The 24,463-nt window shown below is 42.6% G+C and overlaps 1 protein-coding gene across 1 annotated transcript; it reads left to right on the top strand.

Annotated features, from left to right (window-relative positions):
* The first annotated feature begins 1,089 nt into the window (after positions 1-1,089).
* On the top strand, positions 1,090-24,338 carry bcl9l (bcl9 like). The gene is made up of 9 exons (XM_046389775.1): positions 1,090-1,796; positions 15,460-15,533; positions 15,828-16,241; positions 18,265-18,387; positions 18,764-18,938; positions 19,190-19,274; positions 19,668-22,053; positions 22,157-22,411; positions 22,696-24,338. The coding sequence occupies exons 3-9, from the start codon at positions 15,917-15,919 to the stop codon at positions 23,850-23,852; spliced, it is 4,506 nt and encodes a 1,501-aa protein (XP_046245731.1). The 5' UTR covers positions 1,090-1,796; positions 15,460-15,533; positions 15,828-15,916; the 3' UTR covers positions 23,853-24,338.
* Positions 24,339-24,463: the final 125 nt, after the last annotated feature.

The raw sequence follows: 24,463 nt of genomic DNA, 5'->3' as shown, positions 1-24,463 counted from the left end.
TTTCATTAAAACAATACTCTTGTTTGGCAATTAGCATGTCTGCACAATGGCATACAAAGGTGAAAAAACAATAAGGAAAACAAGATGCCTGCATCAGATAATCTATATAATATACATTTCCTTATCCTCTAATCTAGTTGTTCAAATGAAATAAATCTTTCATCCTAAATCCACTATGAGCTCCATTCTGATTTGGCATATGAAGACAGAATAATGTGGAGCGCAGACCTCTACCCAGCGGAATAATTAAAATCTCAAGCTATTTAATTACCCACTGATTAAAAATGTCTGATGGCAACAGGTGTGATGGCGCATCCTCCGCAGATTAACGCCGGTCCTTTCTGTCTCGTCTGTCAGGAGGAGGTCACGGCGAACGTGGTCAGTCTCCTGCATGACTTTGACCAATCCGGCCTGCTCTCAGCGCATGTCTGCAGGTCAGGGAGTCGCAGCAGGTCACCTCTGTGGTTTGTGGTCTTCCATGCTTCATCCTGACACGTATCTACTGCAGATCTGTGCTGCTCTCCCTCTCAGTAGAAATCACTGCAGCTCCCTCAACAAGGATTTAGAGCTTGTATGTCTTTCCTTAATACTAAGCTGGTTGAGTAGGGATTCTTTTTCATTCTTTCAGCAAAGTAGGAGAGAAAAATGCCCACATTGTGGGTGGTCTAGTAACATGCACCAGTAGAGGTTAGAGAAACAGATGTTGCAGGTGCAAATCCCTGCAGCGCTGCAATCACCTGAACGAGGAAAGTGTATGAGAACTCATATTCACTTAATTATGCCAAATAATTTGATATGGTTCAATGCAAAGTATAATAAGGATAAAGTAACAATATGCTGTCAGCTTTTCCTGACGACAAACTGCATGAAACGTTCGCTGCACTCACGTCCCATTCAAGAACAAAGTGGGTATACTGTATATACAATGACAAGCTGCCAAGCCTACTTCTGCTACCCACACCACCAGAGGGAGTATTCAACTGAAAAAAGAGGAGGTTTAACAGTGCAACAACTGGGTCTTCAGTAACTTTATAATGGTTCCTCAAAACCAAGTGCCTGAGCTCAGTTTTACGCTGTTTCTGGTGACAACTCCTAAGAATCTGAAGTCATCCTCCTCTGCTGGATGGTGTCCATTAGAAACGTGAACTGAGCCGCAGAGGAGGGTGACTTGATGGATTAGATCGACCTGATGAGGAGGCAATAAAACATGTAATATCTGCTATTTGAGTGGTTCACTGATTCCCCCGCGTTTCAGCAAAGGCAGCCTGCATGCGTTTGAAGTCTGACAGCGTTTCATTTCAGATGGAGTCGACATCACCGTGATGTTGAAAATATTATAAATGTTAGTATGATCATTTTGAAGAGAGTGAAAAAAAATCCCACTCTCAGGCAGCGCAGGAGTCCAGTGTGACATATCAGTACAGTGACATACGGATGCCCGTGTGGCCACACTAATTATTGTCAGCGGCTGGGAGTGATATGGACTCGCAGAGAAATGCAACGTCCTGCCCTTCTACATCTTGAATAGTGGGAGTCATGAACCGCTGCAAGGTGACGCGTCCTCTGATTTCAAACGAAACTTCGAACTAGACTCGCCGTGTTATTTTATCGCCATCTGAACCTCCGTCAAACTGCACCAGCAGTCCTTTCTTATCAAACATCGGGATCGGGGACCATCTTGCGCAGTGGTACGGCGAACGGAGCAAGCGGTGGCGGCGGCGGCGGCGGCGGCCACTCCGGGGAATGTCGACTGGCCGTCAGTCCTGACATCGGCCTCTTCTGATCTCACACACCAGGTAGAGTACACGGCATTTCAGAACACTGTCACTGCCGGGGCATGCTAGCTGTTCGATTATTTCCGAGCTGTCTTCTTTATGTGTGGGGTCGTGTAACTTTCTCCTCTCTTTATTAAGTCTTTTGGGTTCGCTAGCGAGCCAATAACAAAGTTCAAATCCCGTTAGCTAGCACTGGTTCGCTTGCAGATGTGTGCTACGTCAACGTCAGTTTACAAGCAAGTAGCCTAGCGAAGACATGAATTAGCATGCTAAGTTAGCCCGTGGACCTTGGCTGGCGCAGCAAGTCTCCACTTATGAGCGCTGGGGTTCACACCAGGGGCATGTGTCCTTAAATTCTCCTAACGAAAATGCGGTGCTTGCTCCACTTTAATCTTTTCCGCGTTTTCAGACTGCCGATAAGAACATTTCGATCCACATGTGTAAATTACTAATATTAGCTCGTCGCCAAGCTAATCTGACAAGACCAGCATTTGAATGGTTTTGGTGCTAAGCAGCTAAGCCGTGTCCAGTAGGTGACAGACTGCGTAACGATACCTGCCTGTCACTTCAACACAGACTCAGCGTGGGCATGTGGAGACCAACATGCGGTTAATACCGCCGCTGCTCAACACTGTCTGCCACTTTTACTGTTAGCGTGGACAGCGCTACCTTCAATAAACCTTAAATGTATCAGTGTAATTTCACAATATGTTGTTTTCATAAGCGCTTCCTGCCCCGCTGTGATTCTGTTATACAGTGGAGCGAACCGTGCAGCTGGACGTCAGGCTGCATGTTGGTTCAAGTTAAAAGAATCGGTACGTTCATGATAGTTAGTGACATTATTAGAGTTGTGCTTATTGTAATTTTACAGCCAAATGCTGTAATACAGGCTTTGAAACGTATTCTCCTCTCTCACACCCTTTTTCCTGTCTCTTTCTTCCTCCTCACCCCCTCCCTCCCTCTGTGTGCGTGCGTGCGTGCGTGTGTGTGTGTGTGTGTGGTCTCAGTCCAGTAAACTTGTGACAGCCCATGACCCTGCTAGTTCAACCTGTTGAATGTGGTGTTATAATGCTTCACTTAAACCTGTGCGGAGAGAATGATATTACAGCTTTTCTCTTTCCGTGTGTGTGTGTGTGTGTGTGTGCGCGCACGCGCTCGCTCGCTTGCCTCATGCTGTTTGTGTATCTACAATATCCTGGTGAGCTATATATAGCACCTAACAGAGTTTGCAACTTGATCCGAATTGTCTTTCAGAGCCACAGTACAGTGTGTGTTGCTTTCAACTGGAAGTGAAATATCCTCTGGTTCACAGCATCTTCTCCTTTCCTGACTTTTCTTTTGTAAGGACAGTCTACTGCCTGTACCTGTAGTGCAAGCCTGTTTTATTTATTTACTCCTTTTTTTGTATTTTGTCCCTGTAGATGAGGCTGTAGTAGAAATTGATTGAAACTATGGTGCGAGACAGTTAATCTAACATGTCAGGGCTTAGTAGAACAGATGTAATTTTCTTTTTAGTTCATCCACTGCTTAGCACTTTACAAACTGCATTAATATTTTACTAAGTGTTTGTGTATACTTACGTACACTTTGCTTGGATGAAACAAGTCTTCCTGTCACATTAAGAAGGCTCATGTATCAGCAGCTGTACAGCTTAACTTTATTTCAGACACATAGGCCCATGTCATTGCTTTGTCCAGAGCTTATTTGAACGAAGAAGCACATGGCAGCTTCTGTATGTCTCCACCGACTGGCCCAGTGCAAGCAGAGACAGATTTGGTGAGCTGCTGACAAAGTGCTTCTTATCTGGTTAGGTGATCTGAGAACTTTGGGGTGAGTTACAGGGAGCACCGCTAAGGTGAGGCATGAAAGAATAATGTGATATTGAGAACGTTTCCACATGACATAATATACTAAGGCACTTAAGTACCAGAGTCTGTGGACCAGGGGAAACAAGCGGGGCCCTGGTCTAATGCCTGACCAGAAAACATTTAGGCTGAGCTTTTGTTTTGGTTCACCTTAATATCCTGGTGTCTGTTCTATGTTCTGCGCGCTCGTCTTTTGCATATTTTTGCATGTGTTTTTGTTGACGAATGTGCTCTGCTGTCCACGCTGCTGCTGGTCCTCAGCCTTTCAAATTACATTAACATATTTAGTCACACTAGGCGTAGTCACAGCAGTCTATTCAGGCACTTAAACTTCGGTTTGTTCGGTCAGTGCCATTTGAACTCAGGTGTGCACCAGATAACCGCGCTGAGACCGCATGAGCATGCAGGACTCGGTCCTTTTACAAGCAAACTGTGGCGTTGCTTGCTAGAAGTGAGAATGTAATCTAAGGAGCACAGATGTTCACCCTGTTTGTCAGTTTTAATGCTTTGAAGGCTTTGTGTAGCAAGTTGAGATGCTTCTTAACTTGTTCAAAACTGATATGAGCACAAGAAAATGTGTGATTCATTAAAGAACACAGCGAGGTGTGTCCTACATGATTACAGTTACGTTGGGAGGAACCTTGATTTGATTTGATATTGCCCAATATCAAAAAAAAAAAGTTACTGTGGATCTGTGGGATTCTTTTCTTGTCAATAATAAACTAGATGATTCAAACAGGATCAAAGTAAACTTTGATGCGTCAGATACAAATGCATCTGTGTGTTCATTGGGTACTGATGAAACTTTTTCCCTTTGATGGCCGATACTGAAACTTAATGGCTGGCCATAAGCCAAAAGCAAGCACTTGTTGTATTGTTAAGATGCAAAAAGGTACAAAGATCTCAAGTCTACCTCATTGATTTACCTCCTGTGTTTCACTCCGCCCGCCACGCTCAGATTAACAGTGTGTATGTTAAGAGTACATGTTGTAAATTAGCCAGCAAAGGCCAAATGTACAAACACTTTTATGTGGAGACAATTTCCAATGTAGTTTATATTCACTGCAATAATTGTAAGTGTAGTCCTTGCAGGAGTTCAGGTGAATTTTCCTCTTCCTTTTGCTTTTCTTTCATCTCTTTTAAATTTTAAGTTTCCTACAGCTTGCATCAGTGCTTCAGGTCAGGACACTTGCCTTTATTCTTACACCGTTCCCACTTTTTTTAATTCATTTATGACCACTTAGGGCACACAGGAGGGTCATGTCTCAGTTGGGTTGTAGATTTTGGTCATGTTAGGGCAAGTTATTTTAGTTGAGACCAGATGATGTTTGGGCTGGTCACTGTTCATGGTTAGTTAAGTGATGGGTACAGCCTGTAATGCTCCCCAGGGGAACAACAGTTATGCTCAGATGTAAAAATAAATAAATAAATAAAATAAATCCACAATTTTATTTAAAACATATGTGGAGTGCTTTTGTGCATTCATTTCAGTGATGATGATCTTTGGCCTGAGGGAAAACCCAGAGCACTATGTGTTATTAGACAGCCTGGTCGTCCTCTCTTAAGCAGACTGTGTATTCAGCTTGACACTGAATGGCTTCTGTCCATCAGCCGTCTGTTTTCCATCAGCTTCTGAGCTGTAACGCCTGCCCTTCTGTCTGTACTGAGGCTGCAGCGTGGTCTTTCTTTACTGGCTATAGTTGGCTTTCTTCCCACAATGTGTTGGAGAGGATACAACCCTTGACCCTCTGTACAAAATGAGACCAGTACTTCCTGGTCCCCGAGCTGAGGCTAAACCATGAACTGGCCGCCTACAGTCTTCTTGCAGTTTAATTTTCAGTGTGTTGAGGAGGTGTTTCATCAGTTGTTGTCTGGAAAAGCCAAAAAAATCATGTGTAAATTGCTCACATTTTCATGCTTTATGCAAAATTCCCCCCAGTCCAGTCAATCTGGAACACATATGACACACACAAGTGCAACACCTGCCCTGATTGTAGCACATTTCAATCAGCGGTGGCTTCGCTGAATTAGTTAAAATTCAGCCAATACATTTTTCCTTCTCCGCTTTAACTCGCCACTTTTTTGTTTGGCTTGAGATGTTTTCCCTTGGTGTAAAAAGGAAGGTACATCTTAGGTCATCTCTGTTGTCGTCGCTGTTCAGTGAGGCTTGTTGCATCAAAAGACAGCAGTGCTTTGAGATCTTCAGTAATGTCTCACTTTTCCTTTTTTTTTTCTGTGGCCTTTCCTGTGTTGCAGGCCCTTCTCTCTGCACATCGCCTACTGGTTAGCCTATATTTACCCGGCCCCGTGACATGTTTTGTTGCCACAGCAACCTGCCACAACCCCCCCTAGTGTGCTGATTTTTTTTTCTTTTTTTTGGGGCTGTCACCTGTGTACTGTCCCACAATGCACTGCAGTTTACCCCCAACAAGTCCTACGAGCAGCCTGAGACTTGTGAGTGCAGAGAGGGCAGCTTTGCAGATCGCAGCCTTGTGAACAGAATTTGTGGAGAAACTTCTTCCAAAGTAAAAATGCCTTATTTATCAGTAGCATAATGACAGACCAATTGAATCATTCTCATTTTTAGTTGGTGATTCAAATGGATGCTGACCTGCAGTAACCTCTTGTTATGCCTGTCCACTGGTGCATTCCTACAACACCAGGCTGCAGAAAAACAAAGTGCATGTTGGGAGGAGTGAACAAGTGTGTGATTGAAAGAAAGGGGAAGGAAAGACAAAAATGTTATGGCAAAGACTAATAAAAATCTAGAGGTAGATATGGCTATCAGGCAGAATGTGGTCAATAATCCATGAACTGGGTTTTCCAGCCTGTTACACTCTAAGCAAGCCCACTTGAGTGCTCAGACCAAAAATGCCAAACATGCAGTATAGTTTTTCCCCCCTCCTGCAAGACTTTTGAACAAGTTCCAGTTGTATCTTTTCCCTGCCTACAGACTCAGACACCATACAAATGGTCTCTTCTCTACTTAAAAGTAATGAGCTTTGAATCTTGAAACATTGACACTGCATCAACTCCGAGTCATTTCTCCAGAATGGATGGAGGTTTTTCAGTTGCTGCATAATCAGACATGGACGGTTGGTGTTCGCATTTAATTGATCGTTCAGTGGTCACATTGTTAAGAGAACCGCGGGGGGAAATATTTCTTTTACCCACTGGTTTTGTTGATTCCAGCAGAGGCCTGCAAAATCTCAAACTTCAGTCTTCAAAGGTTGTAATTTACTGGGCGCTGCTGTCAGTAATCACTCAAAATGCACAGACGTCTTTGACTTGGAATTCAATTTCTCTTGGAATCAGTTTCATTCTCTTCAGTTGGTTTTCAGCGAGTGAAAGTTGGCAGGGCTCGATCGCTGATTCACCGTCTTTAAGTCTAGCAGACCTTGTCTGTCATCATCCTGCTTGATTTCTGTAAAAGTTTCACGGCGTGCAAATCAGTGTGGTAGCCGACAGAACCGTTCTCTTCGCCTTTAATTTCAGCTTTGTGTTTTTCCTCTCAACAATGTTGTGCAGTGATTTTAATGGTCCAGTGTGTAGGATTTATTGTAATCTAAGATATGCGGCTGAAGACTGAAACTGACTGAACGTCCCTCGTCTCAACAGAAGCAGCTAAAAAGGCTAAAGGCCCTCTCCTGAGCCACTGTTAGGTTTGTCCTTTCTTGGCTACTGTAGAAACATGGCGGTGCAACATGTTGGACTCTGTGGACCTGCTGTATTTGTAATATACCAGATTCATTCTAAGGTAACAAAAACACAGCCAATCTTACTTTTCAAGTGATTATACAAGTAGGAAGACATAATTGTGACTATATTAATTCTGTCTTTGGCCATGAGCTTGAATGTGAATATGGAGCAAGGATCATAGTTGTCCACGTCACACATCACATTTCAATAGGCCCACAGGTAGATTCACCCGTGAAATGTGCTGCAGTGTCTAACTCAGTGGAAAGCGGTGATGAGGGTTGCAATTTTGGGTTTGTTTGAAACCTTTGTCTGTGGACATGAAGGGAGTCATTACAGCAGCCACATAACCCACGTAACGTGTGTAACACAAAAGCAGGTCAGGAAAAGGTCCATCAGAGGTGTGTTGTGTTCTTCATTTGAGCTGGCTGTGATAAACAAGAGCTATATGTTAACCTTTCTAGGAAACAGTGTGTAGCACAGCAGAAAAGATGTTTACACTAAACAAAGGGTACAATTAATACATTCTAACCGTAGCACAAACAGAAGCGCAATGAGATAAATTTGCTGATTTTGTACAAAATATTACAGTGATAACAGTGATAGTAGTGGTTTCAGAGAAATCTTTCTGCAGGCTTGTGTGTGAAAAACTGAGCTGTCTTTAAGTCCTGAATCATGGACTTTGTTGCCACTTCACAAGTGGCTGGTTAACTCTTTTCTGCTATGCATACCAGACAGAATGTACAGTATATGTCCAGTCATTCTGGAGGATGGTGTCTCGACTCTGAGATGAAGTATGGAAATATTCTGATCTAGATATTGTTGAGTGGAAACTCTTCCTTAGGTGGCGAGAGCTCATTTGCAATGAAGATGTGAAAACACTCACGGAAACGATTCCAATGAGAGGGCGTTCAAATGAGAAAATTTGCATTGTTATGTGAAAACGGTTTGATATGGCAGCTGACTATAGCAGCTGTATCTCTGTTTTCATGTTTTGGTGTCTGTCTTCAAGTGTTGAATACTCATTTTGCATGCCCTTGAACTTTTAATCATGGTTCATGTGCACAGATACACACAGCCTGGACCCTCCAGCTCAACGTTGGTAGCGGCTGTCCTGCTTGATTACTATAATAATTGATGAAAACTGAAGTTGAACTTGGTAGACCCCACATGCTTTAACTCAGAAAAGTCCTTTACAGAGGATTTATTGTTGTTAACAGTCACACATGTTGCGTTAGCCGTGTCCTTTTCCTAACTTAGAGCACAGAGCAGCTGAGCACATTTAACTTATTTGCCTTCTCTTAGGATACATTTCGACTCGCGCCGTGTGCAAATGCTGTTTGTTAGGCAGCTGATGTCAAAATAAATCTCGACTGTGCATCTCTGTGTAACTGTGTGCGTTCCTGCGTCACACGCATTATTCATTCATCAGCACTGTTAAACACTTTGGCCTCAGTGTTTACTGGTGTCGGTCCACAGAGCAGCACTGTGGCATTTGTGTTTCAGACTTGACTTATTTTTTTGTTCTCACTGTTGGCCCTGACTTCCCAGGGCTCTCTGGGTCTATTAATACCAGCTTACTCTAAAAATACAGAGTACTGTGTGACCCACTGGGACTAAATAGGAGCTCAGCCTTTTACTGTAGGCATACTGGCATACATGCATACTCACATCGTAGTTATACATTTTGATTTAGTACAACATCCCTAGATGATAAGCTGAAAATAAAACAACAAGCAAACAGAACATCAGTATTTTCCACACTAAAAGGTAAATATCTTTTGGCAAATTCATTTAAATCATTCATCAATCCTGAAGCCTAACAGAGAACAGTGATGTTTGTTTCCACTGATGTTGAAGGAATGCAGGGGTGTGTGTTTGTGTGTGTTGGCCTGCTTTGTGTGTTCGTATAGTTACCATCAGGGCCCTAAACGAATTGGCATTTGCAGTATGCGCAAAGACCACATGCTAGGATTTTAAATCTCATTGAATTATTACCCTAATTTGTGTAGAGTGATTGGACGTATCTGGACAAGCTCCAACTGTTAAATTGAATTTGTTCCCCAAACAACTTGTGATATTGTTAAATGAGGAAAAGGGAACGGAGAACATTTTGTGCCCCAACACATTTGTTGATTGGATCACAGCTCGTCTTTGCCCAGCTGATATCTGCTTTAAAGGGAGCAGCTCCAGCAACATGTTTGATTAAAGGCTTAATAAGTATCTCACATGCTTAAAAGAGCATTGAGACAGAATAGTGTCAGCCCTCATAACTTTGTTCTCAGTTTCTCTGCTGGCTCTTTGTTTCCAGGGTGAACATTGACTTGCTGAGGATTGCATTAAAATACAGAGAAGACAAACAGCCAGTAAAATCATTTCTTCGAATTGTTGCAGTAAGAGACAGCTGCTTTTAGAAAAACTCCTTCACATAATCAACAGATCTCACATGGACTTTTACATCCTTTTTTTGATAAATGATGTGCACATCATGAGCATTGGCAGTAATATATTGTCCTGAATGACTTTTGTGTGGTGTGCATGTCTCCTAACTGTACACACCTTTCTTTGCCAGGTGTAAGACAATAACTGCTCTGTTGCATGCAAAGGCACCAGCCTTTTTAATCCTGTAAAACAGTGATTATCTCTCCCGGCTCAGTTGGAGACTTCTTCTTTTTTTCTTCTTTTGTAATTTGGCTCCACTTTGACACAAAAATGTTGAAACTGCTGCACAGCACAGGCTGCTATGGAAAATGCAACCATGACTCTGAAGGCCTGGAAAAACTATTTTCACAAGCAACTTTTAACTTTGGGCCTGTGATTTAGTCCTGCATGAAATTTCCTGTCAGAGTTGGAACAGTTTTGTTTATTTCGGTTGAGACATTTCAGTATTTGTGCGTCATGTTGGCTTGAAGTTGTGGCTTTGAATCAAAAACTGATGATGGTTGGTGGGTCGTTTACTTTTTAGGTCGTGTCAGTCATATCTGTTTAATCCATACTCTTGTACTCCCTGGCGGAGCGCTTAAGCAGAGTTCTGACTGTTCAGAAAAAAAAGAAAGAAATTTTAAATGTAAGGCACAAAGCTATCGGCGATCTGTGTCTGCCAATTCAAATATTTGCCGCTGTAGGGATAAAACCTGAGAGGTGTTTTTAATATGTGAAAACTAAATATGAGACACACATCAGCATGAAGGAACGGAATTCATCACCAGCCTTTGAAAAAGGACCATCAAGTCAAATCAACCTCCTCTTTAAAACAATTTCCACAAAAACTTTAAACAAAAACATTATAACCTTTATGAAAGTAGGCTTTATTGCAGAGCTGTTGAATCAGACAACTTCGGTTTTAGCTAAGAGTTTCGTTTTCAGAACCTAAACACACAGATAGTGTGTAGAGATATTTGAACTGAGACTTTTCCAGTCGGTTCGTATCAGAGTGTACATTTTATCTAAATAGAGTGAAAAGAAAGTTTTCTAAGTTGTCTGGATAATTTGGTTTTACTGGGGTAAGTATCAGGGGCAACATCTCCTGACTGTGAATGCAAAAATTATTTTACCTCTTAAATCACTGCAGTCTCTTGTAACCTCAAATATTTTTCCTGTATACTCATTTTCTCAAATGAATACCAACAGTAAGAACTGAAGTAACAGGCTGTTGTGGGTAATTTGGACTCACAGGGAGGATGTAAATGTATTTCACAGGATGGGAAATTGTTTCTGTTCTGTTAAATCATGCACACAAATAATCTGAGGGCAAACATTAGTTAACTTTGAGACTTACTTAATCAGCTATGTCCTTCATTATTAAATAATGATGACAGTTTAAATCTGAGGATTTAATCAGCTTGAATAGCACACCAGACGTTCATAAACAGACCTGAATCCATTGGTCTATTTCTGGATTACTGGTGACTGTTAAGTCAACTACAAGACCATTTTCTCACACTTGTTACACTGAACCAATAAGTTGGCAGCCGTGTGCCTGTCAAGTTGCACATTATGAATTACGTACGTATTTATATCTGGCTGACCAAGAGTCAAATGTCTTGGGTGCAGTTATTTTACAAGCTTTTAGCAGTGTCAGAAATGATTAAAATGGTGTTTTTCATGCATTCTCTCAGTAATTGGTCACCTGTTATTCAGTATGGGTGAAGCCAGGGCCTTCATTATTCAGTCTCTGTATGTGTGATTAGCCGTAGGAGCCTTACAAACTATTCTGAGATTTGTACATTTCCAAACTGTATCAGCATGCGCTATTGCACAGTGCTGCACTTTGATTTTAATCAGGTTCCATCTATCCATCCATCCTTTATCTGTTGCCACTCATCCTTTTCAGGACCCTGTCCCTGCCCAGCTTGGGTGAGATACTAGCGATTTAGTCTAGTGATTATTTTAATTTTCAAGACAACAATCAGAAGATTAGTTGTTTGGTCTTAAAGTGTCAGAAAATTGTGAAAACGTCGATCTGGGTTTCCTAGAGCCCAAGATAACCTCCTCAATCATATTGTTATGTCCATGGGCCAAAGATATATTCTGGTATTTACATTTAAGAAACTGGCATTTTTACTTTCTTTCCTTAAAAATGACTTAAACTTATAAATTGATTTAATAATTTAATAATAATTCATTTAATTTAATAGTTGACAGCTAATTGATTAACTGTTGCAGCTCTTTCACTCACAGGACTTAGATGGTTAGGTGAAGAAGTGCAATTAGTATTTTGGGTCTGCGGAAACAAATAAATGAGAGCAACATATTTTCTTGCCACTGAGAAGTTGTTAAACCGTTAGATGAGAACTACAGGAGACCCAGTTTGAGAAGCAAAGCCACAGCCTGTGAGGCCAGATGGAGAGCTGCTACCTTGTCAACATGAGCTCAAAAGCTGAGACTGAGAATGAACATTCAAACCTGCTTTGGCAGAAACTGTTGCACTGGATGAGGGTGAGGGAAACACCTCTCCTCAGGGACATTCATTTCGATTTTACAACCTTGAGTTTATTGCGAATTAATCACATAGCAGCGAGGTTGATTTGATTTAATTCCATCATTCAAATGTGACTATAATTAAAGTGCTAATCATTTCTCAAGCTGAGCAGTTAAATGTCTTGTTGTGTTTGAGGTCTGTGTGTTGAGGTCTGGATGTAATCAATAAAGGTAACACCAATTAAGTTTTGTGTTGGTACTTGAGGTGTGTCTGACTAGTCGACTCCTTTTTAAAAACAAAAATGAGGGCAGAACATGCAAGTCAGACTTGCTTGTACTGTATTTGTACTACTAATGAGTATTCAGTACCTGCAAAAAGGCAATACCTTTTAAATTTTTCTGTTTTGTAGCATTTAGTGAAAGCAAATGTAGGTTCACTGATCAGCAGGAGAAAGGAATTTGAAAACTTGAACTTGAGTAAAAATACACAATTCAAAATACAAGTACTTCACTCTCTTTACCACAACATACCTGAGTCACCAGTGGTTCAGCCAGTTCTTATAAGGACTTGCAAAACAAGTTGAATGAGATCTCCTGTGTGTAATCAAGGTGTGACAAAGGACGTGAGGATTACTAGGCCTCAAATTAATAATATGAACCCTCAAATTGCTTAATTTTGTATTTTGGACTTAATTTTAATCATAAGCCAAACCTGCAATGTCAGACGGCTAATCTAAAAATAAACTCATAGACTCCTAGACATGTAATGCTATCTGCTTTTGCTGGACAGTATGTTGTTCATGTGATAGTATTATTTTCATTTTAAAACAATTGAATATAATCACATTATAATGCACATACACTCTTTCCAAGAGCTATAAACTTTAGATTCTTAATATTATTCAGACATTGGATTTGAAATGTGAAAAAATCCTAAAATGCCAATCCTAAAATATCCTCAAATAATAAAGAAAATAACACCAACAAAACATTAAATAAAATAGACTCTCTGGCTTTGTTGACAAAAATTGGCAAAACATTTGGCATGGGTTTATAATCATTAATTTCTTAACTGGCGATATGCTGCAATATGTACAATCAGTGGATAACGTTATTGTTGACATGATGGTTTTTAATTATACTGTCCTTTTGCAGTTCAGTGAGGCCCTTTTCTCCAGATGTTGCAACACAACACAGTCTTGAAACGCTCCCAAATAAACTCATGTTCGAAGCCTGAATACAGCACTATGCACACAGACTTTCTTGGCTTGAACACGCAAACCTGCTTTGTTTGAGAGATCTAACTGCACAACAGTTCAGTTAAACATTAATGTGCTAATCAAAAATTGCTAGATATGCCAACACCTTGACTAGTTACTATTCCAAAAGGTCAATGAATAACGTTTATTACATGCTATAATATTCATCAATGGCAGATTTCTTTCAATAGCTGTAGTCATTTTCATACGCTGTTCTGTTAGCACTTAACAACACTGAAAGACCACTCAAAACCCTCTCAAGTAAAAACTCATCCAGTCTGAAAAACGCTGTTCTAAAGTGACTGCTTGGTGCTGATTACTTAAATATAGGCTCCATGCACGCAGCACGCAGTGGGGATAATTTTAGTGTAAGGCCTGACTCCAGGTTTACAAAACGTTCAAGTGAGACACAACATTTAGGTTTAAGCTTCAGTGACTTGTACCACTTTCAAAGAACTGGACTCAAAATGACTTCAGGCTTTTCCCTTTGTTGAGCATATCAACTGCAGCAGAAATGGCTGGGAGACTCTGGGATAGCTACCAGACTGGTATTCACTTTAGATAGGCCTATCTTTTCTTAACTGTCCACTCGAAGGTCAGTGACTCGCCGTATGATTAGTCTGCCTCCACTTTGTGTTGCACAAAGCAAGTGAGTCACACTTTGTCAACAGGAGCGATGTCTGACTGTCCCCATCCGAGTTAATGAGTGATGAAGTCCTCAGCCAGCGAACAAGGCATCTTTCTGTGCTGACTTGATCCTGTGTTAGTTAATGACTAATTGCAGCATTGTGTTTAGCATTACCTGTCAAGGTGAGTGGTGCAGATGGTTCTGTCATAGCGGGACAGCTGACCTGACCTGAGTACGCCATTCACTGTGGTGGGATTGTGTCATTGGCCAAAAATGGAAACCGCTGGAAATGTTTACATGAGATCTGCATTATGTCCGCCAAATACCTCGGCTAGATGTTTTTGAACAGGCTGCGGTGACTGTTTTGACCAACAATTGTCTAACAGCAGCATGTGTGGGAAGGTCTCGTTGAGACCTGCAAATGCCAAAGATCTGTTTACTGCTCTGTGCACAACCAGCATTGGTGGGATAGCTAACAGAAAAATGGTGTACAACTAGTTTGTGGGCTGCACACCAATTCTTGGACACACAGAGAAGCACACCCCAGCTGCAAAGGTTAAAATCAAAAACTTGGGGTTATGGACACAGGCAGGTGGCAGTGTCAAGAGGGCGTCAGCTTGCAGCTGTGGACTTGAACCCAGAATGGAGCTTCGTGTACTGGGAATTGTCCACCATTCTTAATGTTGAGCTTGCATCCTGCTCAGTTTAAGGCTGGTTTTGTTCCTTAACATTACCAGTAAAGCTGTAAGTAGATATCTGAGATGTCTGAGGCACAGGCCTCGTCATCTGGGCTTTCGGGTCACACTAAAGTAGATGAAAAACATGTGGGTAACACTCACAAACCCTTGGTGGTGTGTCTAAATACGTCTAAGCTGAAATATCTATTAGGCAGGTAATGAGATTGCCTGTCTGTGTTTTTATCAGAGTGAAAAAGTTGAGAGAATGAGTCGTTTCTAAGTTAGAGAGAGACAGGTATTTGCTGCAGACAGTATTGTGGAATGTGTGGTGGAGTTTTTGTGGTTTGCAAAGTGTTTGGTTGGAGGAGGGACCTAAAACTCTGCTGAGCTACTTCTGAGTTGCAGGTCCCTCCCCCAGATCACACTCAGCCTTTGCTCTCTTTCCCTTAAAGAAACAGTGAGTCTCTTTGGCCTCGCTCTCTTATCACTCTTTTGGCACCTTCTGTCTCTTTTCTGTCTTAGCTCATGAGGTTTATGTTGACCCCCCCAGGCTGAGGATGCACACAGTAACAGATAGCACTGACTGTAAAGATTGCTATCTGTCTCCACTGATGATATTACTCTTTTGGTGTCCCTCAGGTCCATGTTTGGTTAGTGAAGTGTCCAGGAGAACAACATGACACTGTTTCAGTTGAGCATCTGGGTGAGATGAGGTGAGTGAACAGGCCAGATAATTTTGCTTTGCAGGCCTTCTCTGGAACCAGAGTGTGATTTTACTGAATGAGCTAAAATAGAGAGAAAGAAACTGTGTATCTGTAAGCTCTGTCCAGTAGCAAGTTCCTCATTCATTGTGTTAGTTTTTAAATCCCTTTTTGTGCAGTGGTCAGATGTGTATTACTCCAAAAGTCCTGGATCAAGAGAAATTATCTGAATTTATTTTTTCAACTCTAGAGCTAAGTACAGAATTTCTAATCACTGGTGATCAAGATTTTTCTTTTCTCCATCAGTGTCGCCTGTTAGCAATGTGAGCTCCACTGACAAAACAGGCCCATCTATTCTCCATACCAGACCTCCATCTCAATCACCAGCCAATCAAATGCACCAAGACAATAAACTGGCCAATCATGGCAAGCAGGTCACCAGTGACAGCCGATCGCAGATACCCAGTATAAACCAGCAGGCTCAGCAGCAGCAGGGAGCTGCTAGCCTTCTGGGTCCAAAGGGTGTCAGTGCCGGGAGCCATGGAGTCAAAACCAACCAGATTTCCCCCAGCAACCCTGGCCTGAAGACTGTCAGCCAATCTGTGAGCAGCGTCGCAGGGATGCTGAAAACCAAGTCCAAGCGGGAGCGGAGCATCTCCATTGACTCTGGTGAATCGAGAAATGCCATTCCTCCTGCCGTGGAGACAGATGCCAAAGGAGGTAAGGCTTGCATGCTAAGAGGAAACTGTGTCAGCATCTGGGACATACAGACAGCATTTTTTGTGTGCAGGAGTTCACTTCCTTTAACTCCCTATCAGACAAATCTTAACCCGAAATACCAGATTACGTGCATTCACCACCTCCACAGCAGGAAGTGAATATAAGGACTGAGAGGACAGAAGAACTTGTTTTCTCTTTTGCTGAAATGCCCTGACCTTTCAGTGAAGCGTCAGAATTTCCCCCCGGCTTTTGATAGTTTGTGCCATGCCTGCACTGCAGTGACGTGTCTCAGATGAAAAGGCATCTGGGCTTTCTGCAGAGCTCAGACAGAGAGACAGGTCATGAGGTTGCGAAAACTTAGTAATCCTACAGTGGTTGCTATTAAAGCAGAAGACAGTGAGTGGGTGGCAGGACTTAAAGACCTTTTTGTGTCTCGGTAAACATTTGTGTTCATGTGGTTCAGTATGACGTGTTTGATGTGCATTTTTTTTTGCTGTTGCTTCTTTAAGCGTTTGTGTGGTCACATGAGCGTCAGCCTGCAGATGACATTAATGTGATTTTGTAAAACTCATCTGAGCTTCCTCTACATTGAAACATATGCATATGCTCTCATATGCATATACTCATATATTCTCATATGCATATACTCTCTCTCTCTCTCTCTCTCTCTCTCTCTCTCTCACTCACTCACTCACTCTCACACACACACACACACACACACACACACACCCCACATGCACACTCTCCTTCTGTCTGTTTGTTTCTGTCTCATTCCCTGTGATCTAATTTCTGTATGTAGAAAAACAACCGTTCATTCAGATGAAACCACTGACAAAACCTTGTCGGGGACATAGTTCTAACACTAGCAGACATGGATTAATCGCTGACTTTCTTGTTAAGATAAACCATCTGCTGGTAACAAAAACAGAAGAGAAGAGGGCAGTGCTTTTCATGCTGCCTCTCTGTGGTAGCAGTCCTCCCTCTGCTGTCGTCTCTGTATTCTCACTGCAAACTTCCTTCCTTCCTTACTGTACATTCAGAGTCTGTGGTTACCCAAGCTCATCTGATGTGTTTAGTGAAGGATAGTTTTCTGCCACAAAGTCAGTAAGATATTGAGTAACGAACTTGAAAAAAATGTTTGAAAAATGATTTTTTTATTTTTAGTTTTTTTACGGAGCTTCTCTAAGTATGGGACAGTAATGAGGGACTTTTTTATTTGCTGTCAGAAGTTAATTCTGATGTTTCCATTTCAGGTTACCTTCTTGAAATGTTAAAGCTACATATTAATTGCTGTTGTTTGCTTCTATAAAATCATAATTGTACCATGTAAGAAGGCTCAGCACAAGATTCTATTAGTTCTATTATTCTATTAGCATTTAGTTAGCATGCTTGGTATATTGTTTTGAAAAGAAAATAAAAAGAATATAGAGATGAGGAAATGATTATAGTGTTTGTACCTGTGAATATTTTTGAAAATTCTGCTTTTTTAAATTGTTAATTTAAGAATTTAAGAGGGTTAGTTAGTTAAGTTAGTTAAGTTAAGGGTTAGAGAGTTAATTTAAGAGGACAAGTCAGCTCAGTTTATGTCAGTAATTATTAATGTTTCACTTTTGCAAGAGCACATTTACATTGCTATTTTATAGCATTATCTCACCTTTTCCCATGATGGTGTTGTCAGAATTTGGCTCCTGCAGCTTTAGTTAACATAATCTGTAATTTTACATGACATGGCATCCATTTTTAACAAAGACCATTTCATGATTGATTGAAAATGCTAATGCCATTTGTTCAGATATGAAGTCATGTGTTACATTTATCAAGGCTGGGATCCAGAAACTTGCACAAATTTCATTAGAACAGATTAGAACAGTAGTATATTAGCTCTGGCTCTGTAAAATACAATAGTGAGTTTATATTAATGTATTATTTATAGTTTAAAGAATGATGAAAAAAGTAACATTTAAAGGGACAATGCTAGGGACAGTTCTTATCCGAGTGTTAATGTGTGTGTATTATCTTATAGAGGGTGTTATGCGCAGTAAGAGGCGCTGTGTTCTGGAGAAGAAACAGCCATACAGCGGCGATGAATGGTGCTCTGGACCTGACACAGAGGAAGATGAAGACAAGCCTCGCAGTGCGACCCACCGTGAGTGTGTCCCCCTCCACAGAGAGGGAAATAGTTTTCCAGTTGCTGTTGTCTGAATGAAGCACAGTCTTAACTAACCACTGTATGGGCAGACCATCTAACAAATCATCTGCACTTCCTGGTTGTATATTCTATGAAAACAACAGTTTAAGCTATAAATTATCCATAGCTGTTTTGAGATCCTGCACACACGCTGGAAGGAAAAGCATGTCAGCCTTGAGTGCCATAACATCCCTTCCCACTTTCTGATTTGACTTTACATGTGTTTTAGCTCCATCTAGTGTTTAGGTGCTGTAGAAAAAGGGATGTACTGACATCACAAATCTTTGTGCTACTTTGGATAAATTAAACACTGTGTGCCACTGATTTTTCCCAGGAGAGCGTGGGCTGACGGGTTCTTTCCAGGGTCTCTCTGATCGCCTGTCAGCAGGGCCCTTGTCTGAACCTGGGGGTCCTGTAATTGTATGTGGTGTGGGACCAGGCCTAAAGACAGAGCCAGCTCAGTCTTCACAGCAAGTGGTGTATGTTTTCACAACCAGCCTTGCCAACAGGTGAGAATTATTGCAGGCCTGGCATATAGGTAATTATTCACATCAGAATATTCTCATGTCTAGATTATATTTATCTTATACACAGGCTTGATTTATTACACAATCAGAAATATTTTATTGTTCCCTGGGGGAAATGTTGCTATTGCTCCAACCAAGATTAGAAGTCTGTTAGATTTTGAAAAGATCTACAGTTCAGCAGTGAATTATGTAAGTAATCCTTTACTTTGTAACACTTATCTGTTGTTTGACAGTGCTGCAGAGGCAGTAATGAAAGGACAGACCGATTCCATCCTCCTGTTTCACCAGCAAAATGTTCCACGCACCAAGTTGGGCCAGGTCAGACACCCATAGCTGAAAACAAATTTAACGACATATGAAGTTTTGGTGAAACCAGTTAAACCACAAGGGAGTAAAAGTATTTTACCACATGAGAGACCACAGGTGCAAAAGTGTGGAAGCTTAATTTGTTTAGCTATTTTGATTTCAGATGCCTCTTTGTTCCTGTTTTCAATAGCAGTTGCTGCTGCTGTGAATATTTTTACTGAGAAAGTGAAATGCACCCTGTGTTATTTTTGCAAAAGAACAAATAGGTAATATGCATATACATCACATTTAATATAATAACAAAGGTCTACAAAAATAATATGTAAGTAGTAATACTATAATTGTAGTCTCAATGATAGCATTTTGATAGCCTGAAATTCTTTCCTCTCTTTTTGTCTCCCACAGGGCCATCCATCAGGGAAGCCTCCTAACCTTTCTGAGAAGGTAAACTCAAGCAGCTCTCCACCCACCGGCACCCCTAAATCCCAAAGTGGAACTCCTCGGCCAGCCTCGGCAGGAGTTGGAGGCTCATTGCATCCTGCAGGGACACCAACATCAACAGGACACTCTGATAGTGAATCCTCCCAGACCAGACCCAGCGGAGCCTCCAGCAATAGCATCATCATTGCCCATAGATCAGAGGGAGCAAGTGCAGTCACTTCTGCAGGCCCAGTCCCAGGAAATGGAAATGGTGCTACTCTTTCTCCCTCAGGGAGTCCCTCCATCCTATCTGCACACCTACAGAGTGACACAGGCCAGAGGAGTGGCCCAGGAAACTCAGATGGCCTTTCCAAAGAGCAGCTGGAACATAGGGAGCGCTCTTTACAGACGCTGAGAGATATAGAGAGGTTGCTTCTGCGAAGTGGGGCAGGTGGTGGCCCTGCAGATACAGGAGGCTCCAATAACAATGCCAGTAATAACTCATCCAACCTAAATAATAATAACAATACTGATAGGAGTAGTATTCTCGAAGACAGTGATAATGGTACTAATAACTCTGGAAATTGTGGTAGTGGTAATATGCTACAATCAACCTTGGCTCCAATTGCAGAGATGAAGAGGTACGAAGAACCCCTCCAGTCCATCATTTCCCAAACGCAGTCTCTTGGTGGACCTGCCCTTGACAGCCCTCAAATGGACTCTCACCATAACCTACCACAACACCCTCATCACCAGCTGTCTTCACCTGGGGTCGACATGGGACCCTTACTTGGACCAGAAGGGCTGACTCCTGAGCAAATGGCATGGAGGAAACTTCAAGAAGAGTACTACTTAGAGAAGAGGCGACAACAGGAAATACAACCCCACACACATCCCCAGCACTTTAGAATGATGAGCGAGATGGGCATGCATGGAGGTCCTATGATGATGAGAGGACCCCCTCCTCCATACCACAGCAAGCCTGGAGACCAGCAGTGGGGTCCTGGCAATGTGATGGGGGGAGGAATGGGTGGAAATGCACGAATGATAGACATGCACCAAGATGGACCCCGTGGCCCAAGGTTCCTTGGACAGATGCAAAGAGGGCCACCTGGGGGAGGCGGTTTTCCTAATAGTACAGGGGGAGTTTTAACAGTGGAGGGCCTAGGACCCCAAAGACCTCCCAGGCCAGGCATGATTTGGCTGGATGATATGCCAAACAATATAGGAGTTGGTGGTCCCTTTCATGGCTGCTATCCTGGTGGACCACCACAGCACTTGCAAGGTGACCCAGAGCATCCCTTAACACATGAGGAAATGTTTCGCATCATGGAGAAACGGCAGATGCAGGGGCTTTCCAGGTTTGAACTTGACCGATTAGCTAAATCGCAGCAACAGGGAAATCTTGGCTCAAGAATTATGGATAATCCTGGGGGACCTGAGTTTGCTAATTTGGGAATGGGCCAGGGTCCTCCCTCCTCTCGAGGTGATCCTATGGACTTTCCTGGCTCACGGGAGATTATGGGCTCTCCTGGAGGGGGTCCTCCGATGAGAGACTTAGTAGATTCTCCCCTGGGGAGCAACCTCACGATGACCATGAACCCACAGATGAATGTTCAGCAGCAACAGCAGATGATGCTATCTCAGAAGCTCCGTGGAGGTCCTTCAGGCGGGGGGCCTTTAGGTGAAATGTTTAGCCCTGGAGAGATTTCACGAATCAGGGCTTTGCAAAATGGAAGAGGAGGAAATAAGGGAATGGTCCCAGGACCCGATGGCCCTTTTCAGTTTCCCAATCAAGGTCCATTCTCTGGAGGACAGGTGGAAGGGCCCTATCTTCAACAACAAGGCCCCGAGATGTTTGGGCCGGAGCAACAAGGTCCTAATCAAATGGGAGGTACATCGCGGCTTAGTCATATGCCTATGACTGCAGGCCTCAGAGGAGGAGACCTTAGTCCTAGGCACCCTTCTGACCTGTCAATCAACGTTAACCCTCTGACTTCTCCTTCAGTGCCTCCTTCTCATCAGCTCAAGTCTCCATCCCTCAACCAAGAGCCATCTCCTCTTCTACCTTCCCCCTCTGCGCCAGGACTGAAGTCACCCTCACAGATCACCTCTGCAGGACATCATCCCCCTCTGCCCCCTGTTTCTGGTGCTGGGACTCCTTCCTCTTCTTCCATGAAGTCTCCCCAGGTAATGGGGTCTTCCAATCTTGTGTTGCACTCTCCATCTGCCTCTCCTGGACGACTAAAATCCCCAGCCATGCCTGTTGGCTCTCCAGGATGGGCGTCTCCTAAAACCACTCTTCCAAGTCCAGGTGGTCCACCGAGTGGTAAGATAGTAAGCAACGGAGGAAGTAGTTCCACTGAGACAGGTAGTGTCAGAATTAAAGAATTATGTCAGTTCATCATTAATGCTGTTCCTTCAAATACTGTGGCATTAATATTTTTCTCTTCCTCTAATTTTGTTCTTTGCAGGCCAATCACTTCCCCAGAGGAGTTCCAACTCTACCCCCATTAGCCAACCAGGATCTATGAATCCTAGTATGCCATTTACTTCCTCCCCCAGTGCCCTTCCATCTCAGAATCCTTTATCTCTCATCATGTCTCAGATGTCCAAGTATGCCATGCCCAGTTCTACTCCTCTCTACCATGATGCAATCAAAACGATTGCCACTTCTGATGATGAGATCCTGCCAGATCGACCTCTTCTATCTGGTGTCAGCATTGGAGGTAGGAAAACAAGAAGGCATTGTTATTTGATTTTGCTGTGCCATTAGAAAAAGATTGATTGGCTGACTGACTGACTGAATGGATGGAGTGTGTTAATCCATAGAAGGTTTTTACAGGCCAAGCAACACAGATCCCTCAGCCTAAACTGTCACAGTAGTGCTATTTAATAATATGAATAGAGCTATAATTAGTATTTCACAAGTTGTATGTGTTGAGGAAAAGAACAGTCTATTTTCAAAAATGTATGGAGTGATTTTCACATGTTGGCTGTGTTTTGTCACCAGGAAACATGGGGAACCCCCAGACCTCCCAGATACTTGTCTCCCAGGGTTCTGTTGGTCCCCACAGTAATCCACAAAGCCCCATGGGTATTGTAAGCCAAGGTCAGCAGCACCTGTCTCATGAGGCCTCAGGACCTGTGCTTTCTTCCCCAAACCACATGGGCATGCCTGCTATGAATTCTGCTGTGATGGGAGGAGGTGGACCTGATGGAATGGGGCCCTGCAATGTTTCGCCTATTTCTCAGAACCAGATAGCAGGTTTTCCTCGCATTCAGCAGCCTCCTCATGGTCCCATGCACTCACCTGTTGGAGGAATGTCACAGAATTTCTCTCAGCACAATGAGGATATTCTGCCACCCCAGCAATTACACCTGCTTAGCAAAGGTCATCCTCTTCAACGCTCCTCTCTTCCCTCAGACTCATTCGCCTCTTTGCCCATGGGGGATGGCCCAGATCTAAGTGAAGTCATACGACCCACTCACACAGGCATCCCTGAGTTTGATCTCTCCCGCATCATTCCTTCTGATAAGCCCAGTAGCACTCTTCAGTATTTCCCAAAGAGTGAGCCACAACCTGTTCCACAGCAGCTCCTTAAACAGCTGTCTTCTACTGGCCCTCCACACAGCAGTGGCCCTTCATCCAACCCCCACTTAGCAAACTTACATATGATGGCTGAACAGCAGCTGCCACCTCACCCCTCACATGGTGGAATACGCCAAAGCATGGGCATTCCTCAGGGGGGCTCTAGAGGCATGGTTTCTGGTGGGAGCATGGGGCCCATGTGTCCCCCTGGACACATGATGGGAAGGACAGGCATGGTGCCCCAGCAGCAACTCCAGCAGCAGCAAGCCATGATGGCAAACAGCCTTCTCCACCATCCTTCCAGTCCATACCCTGGCATGATGTCCTCCCAGCAGCACCCACACAATCTGATGGCACAGCAGAACATTATGATGATGCAGGCTAAGCAGCGAAGCATGTCAGTTCCAGGGGATCCTTTTGGCCCCCAGGGTCCTCTAATGTCCCCTCAGGCTCCCATGATGGCCCCTTCCCACCCACATTCTGGTATGATGGGGCCCCAGTCTCTCAGACAGCGTGGAATGTCTCTGGACAGTCCCATTGGCTATGGCCCTGGAGGTATGGCCAATATGCCATTCTGATCCAGCTCATATAAACTGTAAAGAAAAATCATGTTTCTACTAGGTTACCTTCCCATTGTGTCTAAGTTTTTGCATTAATGTTATTCTTGCAGTTGTTTGAAAAGGGGAACTGTAAAAAACAATAAATCAGTGATAAACTTCAAATTTTGGATTACAACTGATAGAAAATATTTAAAAGCACTGTAACACAATTCAATAACAATCTGAAGCCATTTTCTAAAATACTGTAAAATATGTATATTTCAAAGATGTGTGTATTTGTTGTGGGAACAGAATGGCAGTCAGGAGAGGAGTGCCTCAAATTTCTATTTGTTTTAACATCATTGATTTATTTTCTCCAGCTGTTGTGCAAAGGAATTATATCTGTCGAAAGATAGATATATATAAACAAACGCTGTATATAAGATGCAATTTGTGGTTGTTTGCAGTTGTTCTGTATAACTGTGTTTTAATAGAAGTCTAAAAATATAATAATAATGATCTCTACTGTGATTTTAGTTATTGTGTCATCCATTATTTTTGTTTGATAATACTGACACAGGAACACAGTTGCTGTATAAATGAAATCTTTATTAAATTGAGTTAGTAGTAACTAAAATACAAGTAAAAGC

Source organism: Scatophagus argus, chromosome 5 (assembly GCF_020382885.2).
Source record: "Scatophagus argus isolate fScaArg1 chromosome 5, fScaArg1.pri, whole genome shotgun sequence".
NCBI lineage: Eukaryota > Metazoa > Chordata > Actinopteri > Scatophagidae > Scatophagus > Scatophagus argus.
Note: the sequence above shows the minus strand (reverse complement) of the source record. Positions and strands in the feature narration are given on the sequence as shown.